The sequence below is a fragment of the Solanum lycopersicum genome, chromosome 8, assembly GCF_036512215.1.
Source record: "Solanum lycopersicum chromosome 8, SLM_r2.1".
NCBI classification, from domain to species: Eukaryota; Viridiplantae; Streptophyta; class Magnoliopsida; order Solanales; family Solanaceae; genus Solanum; species Solanum lycopersicum.
The window spans coordinates 1,104,700-1,117,159 of record NC_090807.1 but is presented as its reverse complement, the minus strand read 5'-3'; the positions used below and the strand labels follow the sequence as shown (position 1 = coordinate 1,117,159).

General features: G+C 29.2%; 1 protein-coding gene across 2 annotated transcripts; it reads left to right on the top strand.

The window, feature by feature from the left end:
- Nucleotides 1-5,916: 5,916 nt before the first annotated feature.
- LOC101245779 (cyclin-dependent kinase F-4) lies at nucleotides 5,917-12,091 on the top strand. 2 transcript variants are annotated; one of them, XM_010326186.4, is made up of 18 exons: nucleotides 5,917-6,154; nucleotides 7,390-7,769; nucleotides 7,862-8,429; nucleotides 8,509-8,587; nucleotides 8,668-8,736; nucleotides 8,818-8,907; nucleotides 8,989-9,127; nucleotides 9,455-9,557; nucleotides 9,657-9,709; nucleotides 9,818-9,884; nucleotides 10,182-10,290; nucleotides 10,480-10,545; nucleotides 10,729-10,797; nucleotides 10,893-10,956; nucleotides 11,044-11,154; nucleotides 11,331-11,362; nucleotides 11,474-11,561; nucleotides 11,669-12,091. In XM_010326186.4, the coding sequence occupies exons 3-18, from the start codon at nucleotides 8,422-8,424 to the stop codon at nucleotides 11,872-11,874; spliced, it is 1,353 nt and encodes a 450-aa protein (XP_010324488.1). In that variant the 5' UTR covers nucleotides 5,917-6,154; nucleotides 7,390-7,769; nucleotides 7,862-8,421; the 3' UTR covers nucleotides 11,875-12,091. The 2 variants fall into 2 exon arrangements, with proteins under 2 accessions (XP_010324488.1, XP_010324487.1); XM_010326185.4 differs by having other exon boundaries at nucleotides 5,922-6,154; nucleotides 11,328-11,362.
- The last annotated feature ends 369 nt before the right edge of the window (nucleotides 12,092-12,460 follow it).

Sequence of the window (12,460 nt, the reverse complement as noted above, 5' to 3'; positions counted from 1 at the left end):
CTCAACTACTAATTTAAGACGAACATCTAAAATTATAAAATTATTTCATGTTTAGTTGTTTAAAAATTAAACTTATACTTTATTGGATTGAAGTTAAAATCTTGAATATGAAATTTGACATGAGTATGAAGTTGGACTCTTATGTCAAATATTAAACTTTCATTTCAAAAGAAACACTACAATGGATAATGTGTATATATATATATTAATGAAATTTCATGTACATATTGTTTTTTGCCCAACAAAATCTTATTAATTTTTTCTATCATGTAATATCTCATTCAAACCTGGCGATTATATAAACTTTAAGTTATATTTTATATATATATTTCCCTTTACATACATCTAATAAAACACAATTTTATATGAGTCGGAAATTCAAATAAGCCACAAAAATATAAAAATGATTAAAATAAGCCATTATTTTAGTTACTAATTAAAATAAGCTCAGTGGAAGAAAAAGTTCCACTTTATCTAATTTTTAAATATTTTTCGTTAGTGTCACAACATGTATTTTTAATATATAACGAAATTCTTTTTACACTTTATAAAATGGAACTTTTTCTTCCACTTTATTAAGTGAAAGAAAATCTTTCACTTTATAGAAAATTACTTTACCTTTTCACCTTCTTCTTCTCTCTTTCACTTCATGGCTCCTAAGCTTTTTTACACTTTGAAGATTAACATTGATGGTCCCAAACCGACAACTGAACCATCAATATTAATCTACAAAGTGTAAAAAAGCTTAGAAATCATGAAAGTGAAAGAGAGAAGGAGAAGGTGAAAAGGTAAAACATTTTTTTATAAAGTGGAAGAAAAAGTTCCATTTTATAAAATGGAAGAAAAAGTTTCAATTTATAAAGTGTAAGAAAAAACTTCGTAATACATTAAAAATACACGTTATAACACTAACGAAAAACGTTTGAAAAATTGGATAAAGTAAAACTTTTTTTTCCACTAAACTTATTTTAGTTAGTAACTAAAATAGTGACTTATTTGGATCACTTCTATATTTTTGTGGCTTATTTAAATTTCCGGCTCTTTTTATATTCTTTTAGATAATATTGGGAATTGTGTTACAAGAAATATATATGTAGTTAATTTGTTTGGCTGTTTTTTCTAACACGTTTGCACTAGTTGTACACCTCACCCACTCACCAATTTGCTAAAATGCCAACTACTATACACAATATTCCACCTGTTTCTGATACAAAAGTCCTCTATTCTAGATAACATATGGTATCAATAAATTTTTTATTTGGCGTTCGATATATTATTACGATGATATGACTAAATTGTAAAGCTCATATTTTTTTTAAAAAAATAATTTTAAATTTGAGATTTTTAATTAAGTATGAAAGATCCTAAATTATAGTAGCGCAATTCATGTCGATACATATGGTTTCTATTTTCCTATTTTTGTGACCTCTCTTTGATTTATATTATATGTGTCCGTTGATATATATAGACTATAATATATCAAAAATTTTTGTTAGGGGTCTCATCTTCAAATAGATTACGTAGTGTGCAAATTGAATCTAGTTAAATTTTCAATGCAAACATTGAACACTAAGAATATATATATATATATATATATATATATATATATATATATATTTCAATTTATGACAATTTAATGGAATTCTTGTAAAATGTGTTCGCTGAAAATTTATTTGATAAATCTCTATTGAAATTTACTGATTATCAATAATATTCCGTAAGATATGTTTATAAAAATATCATAATCTTTTAATAATAGAACAATAAAATAATGAGATAAATAAAATTCTTTTAAAATTCTTTTAAATTTGAGCCTTCGTAATGAAAAAGTTTATAATCAAAAGTGTTCTACTTAAATAAACACTATACTCTAAATCTATATTATCCAAAATTTGAAACAGTAAATTTAGAATATCAAATAATCAAATCAAAGCTATAGTTTAGTACTTCTATTTTTTTACAATAAATCTTATTAAATTGTATTAAGTGATTTGAATAGATTATTATACGGCTCACTAATTTTACTTTGAATGAGGGTAAAGACAATTTTTTTTAATTTCAATTTTCAAACAAAAAAATTGTTTTGAATAAGACAATTAACTCCAACAGAAACTTGGTATGCTCACATGGGTTTACACCTATTTTTATTGGGAAAAACTAAAAAGACAAAAAAAATGACAGATAAAAAAATATTTTAAAAAATAGTTTTTTTTCCCCTTCTGGACCATGTAAAATAGAGTATATATTTAGTGATATAAAATAGTGGAGTAAGTATTTTCTGATGTGTGATAAAATTAATGTAAAATAAGGATACATGTATATTATCAATAGAGAAATTAATTATTTTAATAATGTTTTAATAATGTTTACATTTAGACAAAAAGAATTACTACACTTTCAATAGTAAACTGATTTTTATATGGATAATAATATTATGCTCTGAATAAGACTAATTCTTAAGTAGAGATTATAATACCTAAACTATGAGTTTAATTTACCATACTATTATTTCACATTTATCCATATGAATGAATTAATACATAAAATTTGAGAGCTAGTCAAATAAAATGGCAAAAATAATAATAATTTTGTTTTGCATAAAACAATTAATTTGTCTATGTTGAATACTTCCTTCTTGTGCATTCAACTTTGTTAGTGTCAATCACTCCTTTCGTCAAAAAAACATTTTTTTTTAATATTATGATATGATCATTGAATATTAGATTCTTTCTTTAATATAAAATTGAATTTTTTTTATTTGATAAAGAAATCTGTCATTATATTATATATATATACAATAGTAACAATCTTATCGTAATTTCACAAGTATGTTATGAAAATAATAAAATATATATAATTTTAATTTTATTATTAAATAAAAAAATAATTTTTCGATTAATCATCGATAACTATATATTTACTTCTTTATCTAATAATAATAAAACAAATAAATTATTTTTGAGAAAACATTTTAAATTGTATCAAACGCGGCTAAAAAGTAAGACTTTAAAGATAAGATTGGTAAAGTAGAAAATGATATTAAGATCATTGTATTTAGACCTATAAGATGACACAACTTTATTTCATGATTTAATTACCACTTGCTTATAAAAAGGGCTAAGGCTTTAAATCGAATATTCTTTAATTTACAAAAGTAGTAACAAAAAATTCTTATGTGAAATGGCATATCACTTTTTGTGAAATATTCTAATCCAAAACAAAGATAATACACTAAGCATCTAATCATTTATTAAAGTAAAATTAGATCTTGTTTTAGCAATGTTACAACAAAACCAATAGAACATATCACTTAACATAATTAATTTTTTTTAAAAAAATTGTATTTCGATATCTACATCGAAATTTTGTTAACTAGAGATTTGTGATTAATAGACTCATTTCTGATAGCAACACTTCTAACAAGATTTTCTTTTTTAAAAAAAATCAAACTCAAAATGTCTAATTAAATACGAAGAAATTTATTATAATTTTATTTTCACTGTTCGCAAAAAAAAAGTTTATCTCAATTTATGTGATAAAAATTAAAATTATAGTATTAAAGAAACCTACGTCATAAATAAATATATTTATTCCTCAGTATATTGAGGAATTTTGGGATCATAGCACCGTCCAGTACGTCAATTTATGAAGAATTTGGGGTCCTAAAATAGTAGGCATATATTCTAATCGATACTGAATTTATTGAGATTTCTTTTTTAATTATAAAATGTGAATTTAAATTTTTAAAATCAAAATAAATTTGTTAAAATATGCCCTTTTAAAATGTAAATTATGTAATACACATTTAAATTTATTTGAATTTCAATATAAATATCATACCGACGCCGAAAAAGGGGAAAGGTATAGATCCCAATTAGGAAGATTTTTTATTAAATGAATATTGCAATAACATTCTGATGATTACCATTTGAAAGTTTCAACTTATAAAAAAAGAAAATTAAAAATTAAAAAAAGAGAGGATGTTATCACTTTTGAGTTATTAATTATTAATGAATTTAATTTTAATTTTCATGATATATAAATTAGTATATTTCCTCTTTAAATAATTAAAATATGTATTTATGATTTTTAGATAGAACTATGTTATATTTGATTATTTATAAGATCAGTTACTATCAAACAAAGTGACCATATAAATATAAATTTAACATAAAACTTAAGTTATGGAACAATTAATAAAGATGATTACTTTGTGAATGTTTCCAAATAAACATATTAAAATGAAAACTCAATTTATTGAAGATTTAATTTGCTTAGCACAATATCATAAAGACAAAAAAGTAATTCATCACTTATTTTATGGACCAAAATTTTATTTATTCTATTTTAAACTTAAAAAGGCCAAAATCAAGTATTTAAATATGTAAAATTAACCTATAATAAATTTTAAGAACTAACACTATGAAGTATGAAGTCACTCTAATACTATTAATGGAAGGCTATTATATAAAAGATATATTTTGATATTGAGATGTACCTAACTAAAAAATTGTCAAAATGGTCCAATTAATTAGTTAATAGTAATATGTATTTTTAATACATTTTAATTAATAATAAAAAAAAGATTATTATTTTTTTTAAAAACAATATTTAAAAAAACCATTTTTTTTGTATATTTAGCATTTCCCTTCGTATTAATAATAACCGATTGTTTGAATTTGAAAGAAGCAAATGAAAAAAGATATTAAACAAAAGTGATCAATACAAAAAGACTAAATATATTTTATTTTCAAATTTATTTATTTGATTTTAATTTGACATGTAATTTAATTAAAAAATAATTTTAAATTCTATGATTTTAAATCAAAGATATAAAACATATTAAAATATTTCTCAATTCAATAATTTTAATTATATTATATAAAAATATAAATTTAATAATAAAAAATTAAGCATTCTTGATAGAATGATCTAAAAAAAAAGTAAGACAACCATAATAAAAAAAAAAGTAATACAAACATAATCATAAACGCAAGAAGTATGAAAAAGTAAGTTAAAAAAGGGTAAATAACACAAAAACACTAATTCATTATGTCATTAATTAGGATTGTGGATCGATAATTTTTCTTACAAAAACACAACTAATTTATAACTATTAGATTAACAATTTTAAAATATTTATAACATATTTTATTGAGTTATTGATTTTATAATTTTGGTTGATAGATAAATTTATATTTTAATAAAGTTATATTAAAAGTATTATTTTACTTTTAATTATATAACAATGATTTTAATATTTTATCAATTCTATTTTTTAAATTTTAAAATTATTTTCGAAGGTATAACACAAACTATCGTTTCAGCCTCTGAATTGCAATACGTTCTCTCTTATCGATATAAACTAGTATTACATTCTCTCTTCTCATTTTAGATTTGATTATAAAAAACACAAACAATTAATTGATATTATTTCCACTATTTATTGTATGCCTCTTTATAAAGAAATTAATCAATTTCATCTTAAAATAAAATTGATCAATGTAGAATGTATACTCCATCTTTATTCTTGTAAATATTTTTTTATATATTAAATAAAAAATTTAAAATCGTTAATAATTAAAAATCGACAAATAAAAATAAATCACAAGTAACTTATTAATTTAATTATTGGTGTATATACATTAATAAACTAAAAATCAATAAATTAAATAAAAAATACATAAAATCCAATTAAATCAAATCGAACCGAACCAAACACTATTCTGTCTTCCTTAAAAGGTAAATAACCAATAAAATAAAATGTTACGCACGGTTATAATAATTTAAAAAGTAAATAACCAATAAAATAAAATGTTTACACACGGTTATAATAATTAGGTTTGGTTTTATTTTATTTTATTTCCACTTTTTTTTGTATTTTTAATTTTTAACCTTTTCTTGCCCACAAAGCGAAGATTGGCATCATCATCACCATCAAAATAAATACTCAATGCCCTCTTAAAACTTCCATTTTGCAGACAGGCGAAAAATATATATATATATATATATATATATATATATATCACAGAGTGAAAAAAATTATTCAATTTCGAAATAAATAATCAGTTTGTTAGGGTTTGGTATAGTTAAGCTCTGGATTCTCCTTTTCTCTCTTCCGTGGCTTCCCTAGGTTATGCCGTTTCACCCACAGGTAAATTTTTTCTATAAATTTTTTGTGATTTTTTAGGTGTTTTTGTAAGAGTTTGTGGTTGGATCTGAATGTATTTGTTTGCTATGGATCTGTGTGTTTGAGGTTGAATTATGAGAGCGAGGTGTTGCTAATTGCAATTTGTTGAATTATTGAGTGTTTTGAATTTGATGTGTTATATGATTTTTTTTTCTGGAAATGTTATGTGTTTATGTGAAATTTATTTGAAGATTTGCGTGATTGAGTTTTATTATGTGTTTGTGTGAGGTTTGTTCAGTTATGGAGCTGATTGTGTAAAATAAGATTGATTTAATCGATTTTGATTAAGTGATTCCGGTTCCTTTGTATTGAGGCTTTGTTTTTTGTCGCTGTAATTGGTTAAGTTTCGTCTGAATGGAGTTTGTAGGTTGTAATGGTGATTTAGAGATTAGAGAATTTTTGTTTTTACTCGAATTGTTGAGTATTGGAATGAGATGTGAGCTTAGATAGAGCTGAATAAATGGTGAGGATTTGTGCAACTAGTTTTGATTTAGGCTCGGTTGATTGGTTTGGTGAGTCGTGCTGAAAATTGTGGATTTTTGGCCTTTTGAGGGTAAAAATTAAGTTGTTAGAAGTTAGAAAATTGATTGTTCTTCTAGGTGTTCAAAGTAGTTGCTTTGGTGTTTTAAGATATTTAATTTTGGTGATGTAACTGTTTACTGGATAAATAAATGGCTGTGAGGTACACCTTACTACACAGTTTTATGTGTGTGCGCTTTTTATGACTATTTTGTAATGGATCTAGTGTGCATAGCTGTCGAAGTGATTCTTTTGTCGATCTGACTGCTGATTAGATAGTCACTGCAGTGAGATGCACCATAATGTAGGCTTTTACATGTATGAACTTGTAATGCAATTCAATGATTTGATTATGTATGCATGTTGTGAGTATTCGTTGGTATTATTCAGCTTTGAGATGCTAAAGTTGATGAAATTTTCATGAGATTCACAATATAGTATTCATATTTTAAATATTTGTTACTGCCTTGTGTATGTTTGACGGCATTTATAAGTGTCTTAAATATGATCATGGGGATAACAGGTTTGTATGCCTGCATTCCTGTTTAGTGTGCATTTTGTTAAGTAAATTTGACGAGGTCCCTTTTAAGTGCTGGCAAGTTCTTTGCATTTTTTAGTTAGTTAAATGATGTTCCACCATCATCTTTCTGAAGTTTTTCCCCTTGGTTATGCTTTTCCAGGATTCGGTAGAGTTCAATTCCAGGGTATTAATATTACTTAGGACATGGAGCAATTGTACCTCTGCTCAGATCGCATCGAGTGCCGAGCCTTTTCATTTCAGGAAGTCCTTGATTGGCGGTTCCTCATCCCTGGAGATTTCCTTCTTGTTTCTTTTGTCAATTGCACTTAGTGAACAGCCTCTATTGAATTATCAGTGCAGGAGGCCAAATGCGAATTCTGTATGAGCTAGGTGTTGGATGTTTTCAATTCCACAAATAAGCTGCACTCCTTGTTATGATGTCAGTTGTTACTGTACTGTTAAGTACCTCGGCAAGTCTACTGTTGCTAGTTCATCACCAGTACAACACCCAACCTGGATCCTTCGAGGCCTACCTCTGAGGTACTAATATGGGCTTTTTGTTTGCTTATACAGCCATCTATGTTTGTAATAGTGTCACCCTAATTCTTGCCGTCTCTTCTGCCCAAATGCAGGGTGAGCTAAATTCAGCAGATGTTTCCTTGCATCGTTGAGTGTTAGATTGCATTTGTACACACTTTTGTCATAGTTTCTCTAGGAATCTTCATCAGGATTCTGTTAACTGGAGTATTGGTATCAGATTAGTGCATATTTGAAGCAAGGAGCTATTGACTTTTGAGAAACACTTCCAACTAGATCTTGAGTTGATAATTCATCGTGTTGAATTGGGCTTGTTTCGGGTCTTGTTTAGTTGTGAAGTGAGATCAAAATGCTCTTCAGCATCTATGTTTCCTTGCTTTCTCTGCCTTGTTATGATGGTGGTATTATAGATGCGGTATATTTGATGAATAAGGCTGTGAAGTCCATCCATCTTATCCCTACTGGTTTTGCCTTCGTCTGTGCTATAGCAGAAAACTAACGGTTGATTTTGCTGAATCAGCCAGGGTACTAATTCCTATTTAGTAAATTCTCTTTTCCAGCCGACTAGTGAAGAGGAACAACTCCACGTTGTTTTATTGTCTCTAGATCTCCTATAAACAGGTGTCCTTTGTGCTTTACTGAAACATCAGCAAAGATGGAAAGGTGTGATGGATTCGTGTTTTCCTTACGTTAGCATTATTTGTTCTCAGTTTATGCTCAAATTGTTCCATTTATGGTACAGGTACAAGGTAATTAAGGAAGTTGGTAATGGTACATTTGGTAGTGTGTGGCGAGCTTTAAATAAACAGTCTGGTGAAGTGGTAGGTTTAGTCGTCTTAGCAAACAAGAGATATTTGCTGCATTTGGAAGTTCTTCTGAAACTATTGCTCATGTACTGCAGGTTGCAATTAAGAAAATGAAGAAGAAGTATTATTCATGGGAAGAATGCATCAACTTGAGAGAAGTCAAGGTAAAATAATATTCTGTCTTAATATGAATTCCCTTGCATTTCCCTCTTCAGGAACTTAACTGATGGCCAATTATTTTGCAGTCATTGAGGAAAATGAGTCATCCAAATATCGTTAAGCTCAAGGAAGTGATTAGGGAGAATGACATATTATACTTTGTGTTCGAATACATGGTACATGGTGCTTCTTGACAATCTACATTTTCTATGTATTAGTTACATTTACTGATCTATTTCTTTGTGGATTATTGTCAGGAGTGCAACTTATATCACCTTATGAAAGATAGGCCTAAGCTTTTCTTAGAATCAGAAGTGAGAAATTGGTGCTTCCAAATATTTCAAGGTCTTGCAAACATGCATCAACGTGGATATTTCCATCGTGACCTTAAGCCAGGTGATCATTGTTGATTTCCTTTGTCTTAGTTTGATCTCAGCTTCTATGAGAATCTCGTCATTCATGAAATTAAAGAGTTAAAAGTAAACTGGATATTGGATATAATTTCTATTTTGATGGTGAAAAGACTAAAGCTGGATATGCTTTCTCCCTTTTGCATTTCCCCTGCAGGATTGAATTTCCAACTCTTCTCTTCTTATTTTGGATCTGACTTTAAGTGCATGACTTCCATATTATGGCACATTTCATTGGACTTTTTTTTTTCAAGACTTTATTTCTAGATGGTGATCTGACAAGTATTTACATGTACTTCTGATTGCTGTACAGAGAACTTGCTGGTTTCAAAAGATACAATAAAAATTGCTGATTTCGGTCTTGCTCGGGAGATCAATTCTAAGCCCCCATATACAGAATATGTCTCAACACGCTGGTCAGTGCATCCCTGTGCTGTTTTTATCTTATTGGGGCATTTACTGGGGTGTATTCTTATTTTCCTTTTTTTTTAAATGGCTATCATGTGGAAGTACAGGTATCGTGCCCCTGAAGTTCTTCTACAATCACCAATATATGGTCCTGCTGTCGGTGAGTGTTGAACTATATATATCTAGATGTACATATTTTTGTCGTTCTCCTTGTTGGGCAATCTATTGCTTTCCTTCTGTTTATATTGATTGCCTCTCTTATATACAGATATGTGGGCAATGGGTGCAATAATGGCTGAGCTATTAACTCTCCGTCCTCTATTCCCTGGTTCAAGGTCTGCAACTGTGCATTCATTTGTGATTCTTTTTCCTTTGTTAATGCATTTTCTTCTATATTTTTTGGACTACAGGTGAATTTTAGTTTAATTTATGCACTGGTATTTTTATATAGATTGGTTGTGGCAGAGGTGGGATGGTTCTGGGTTGTAATGTTCCTTTCCTGTATCAGTGCTGTGTTGCTGTTAACTTCTATAGATGTTTACTTTCATAATGGGTTGTTGGGGTCTAGGGTAATCCTTTTCTTTCCATTTGTTTTTCTTTTTGCTGATAATTGTCTCTCTTTTTCGGTGCAGTGAAGCAGATGAGATTTACAAAATATGCAGTGTTATAGGTACTCCATCAAAGAGTGAATGGGCTCATGGGCACGAACTTGCTGGTGCTATCAATTATCAGTTTCCACAGGTCCAATATGTTCTCCTTGACACGTTCTCTCCCCATCATGCAGTTTTGATTTTTTAATCCTAGGAGTTCTCTTTCTCCCCTTTTCCATTTATATTTCGACATATGTAGAAATTATAATGTCTATTGGTGATACCTCTTAGTATTTGGTTAAATTTGTTTGACATTTTCCTTTATGGCTTGGTGTGACAGATGCCTGGTGTAAATCTGTCTGTATTACTCCCATCTGCCAGTGAGGATGCAATTAATCTAATCACTGTAAGGACTTGATGATGCAATTATGTCTATCTTCTGAATATGTGTTTGATACATCTTTGCTGAATGAAGGAAAACCCTTCTTTTTTGTGTACATTCCTCTTCATGATGTTTTGCAATATGGAAAGTGAAGAGATGAATGGAGCTCATGTTACTTGGTTTTTCATTTTTTCTTTTTTCCTGCAGTCACTTTGTTCGTGGGATCCTTGCAAGAGGCCAACTGCGGTTGAAGTACTTCAGCACCGTTTCTTTCAGGTGGCAAACTTGTTCCTCTTGATTCATGTATTCTCAGTATCAATTTTCTCTCTTGTTTAGATATAATTGAACTGATATCGTTTATGATATTGCAGAGTTGCTTTTATGTACCTCCATCATTACGCTCTAAGACTGCTGTCTCTAAGACGCCTCCATCTGGTTTGTTTTTATAGTTATTGAAGCTCTCTTTGAAAGTAATTAGATTTTATGTATATGAAGTACTTATGAAATCTTTGGTGGTTGCAGCTGGAATGAAGGGTTCCTCAGAGCAAAAAACCAACAGGTGGTCTTCCAGTACTTTAACCAACCCAAAGGCTAGTAGCAGCTTTTCTCCCGTCAAGTCTCAATTTAGCCCAGGTAATATATAAATATTGTAGGAGCTATTACTCTTCCTAAAGATCTTTTAAAAACACCATCTTCTGTTTCAATTCCAGACATGAAAACACCACTGTTCCATTTTCGTTTTGCACAAATGGTTTATTTTCTTTGTTTAATGCATACATTGTTTTTTCTATATGATCTCTTTGCAGCAGGTGTCCAGAGGAAGTTGCAAATGAATTATCAGGTAAGTTGGCCTTGAGGAACTTTTAATTATATCAGTTTATATATATCAGTATCATAGGTATATGCTGTGTTATATCAGTGTCTAATTATTGCCCAAATTGTTGTCATCCAGGATGCAACTAGGAATGATAAACCCCTGAAAGGGTCTTCTATTAAACAACAACCAGCAAAATATCGTCCTCCTGCAAGGAATATCCCCTGTGCGTTTGAACTCTTGAGCTTTTTACTTTTCAACTAGTAGCGTGACTTTATGTACTTCCATATTACTTGTTGTATTGGTTCCTAATTGTACTGTCTTGTGTGTCAGTGGTTGGTTCCACGGTGAAAACTCGTGTCTCTGATGCTGCTGAGAAGCTTGGCAACATGAGCATTGGCTCTGGTAGAGCATCTATAAAGCAGCCATTCCCTCAACCCATGAAGGCTGGAGGGTTACATGGGCAGCATGACTTGTTCTTGGGACGATCTCAAGATATTCTGCCTGGAAGAAGCTTTTCAAGGAAAGTCGCTGGGTAAATAGATGTCGTATGTCTTATATGGAGTGTGTGTTGGCTTGTTATGTTTTTCTACTAATATTGTTGTGTGCCTGTTTGGTGAGTAACGGTTGTGTACGTTGTCAGTCTGTTTCCTTTTGGTTACACAGTACTTGCTAAGTAAATGTTGTGGTTGTGTTTAAAATAGCCCGACTAGTATTTGCTATATAAATAAATGGCGTGATGGTGTTTTTGGAGTAGTCTTTTTCTATGCGTGTTTGTATTTGGTAGAGACCATATTCGTGCCGTGATGTGATAATCGGCATATGCACTGTTAACTGTGTTGTGTTATGGTTGCTCAGACAGATTCTTATTTTGAAAACTGCCTTGCATTAAAGGCCAAGGTCTTCCCAGCCATGTAAATATGTATATAGCGATGATGAAAAGATATTGGGTATAAATATTTTAAAAAGGACTTCTGTTCGTTTGTTCACTACTTAATTGAAATAATCACTTGATATGTCATTAACAATGGACTCACAAATTTAATATCAAACAGCGGTTGTTGTAACATATATTCTGAAAATTTTATGGACTAATACCTCACGAAAAATTGAGATAATCACTTG

What these genes read in the sequence shown, in the direction of transcription:
- LOC101245779 (XM_010326185.4), top strand. An exon ending in ACTTTGTGTTCGAATACATG is followed by an intron (nt 8,908 to 8,988) that starts GTACATGGTGCT and finishes GATTATTGTCAG; the next exon opens with GAGTGCAACTTATATCACCT. An exon ending in CCATCGTGACCTTAAGCCAG is followed by an intron (nt 9,128 to 9,454) that starts GTGATCATTGTT and finishes ATTGCTGTACAG; the next exon opens with AGAACTTGCTGGTTTCAAAA.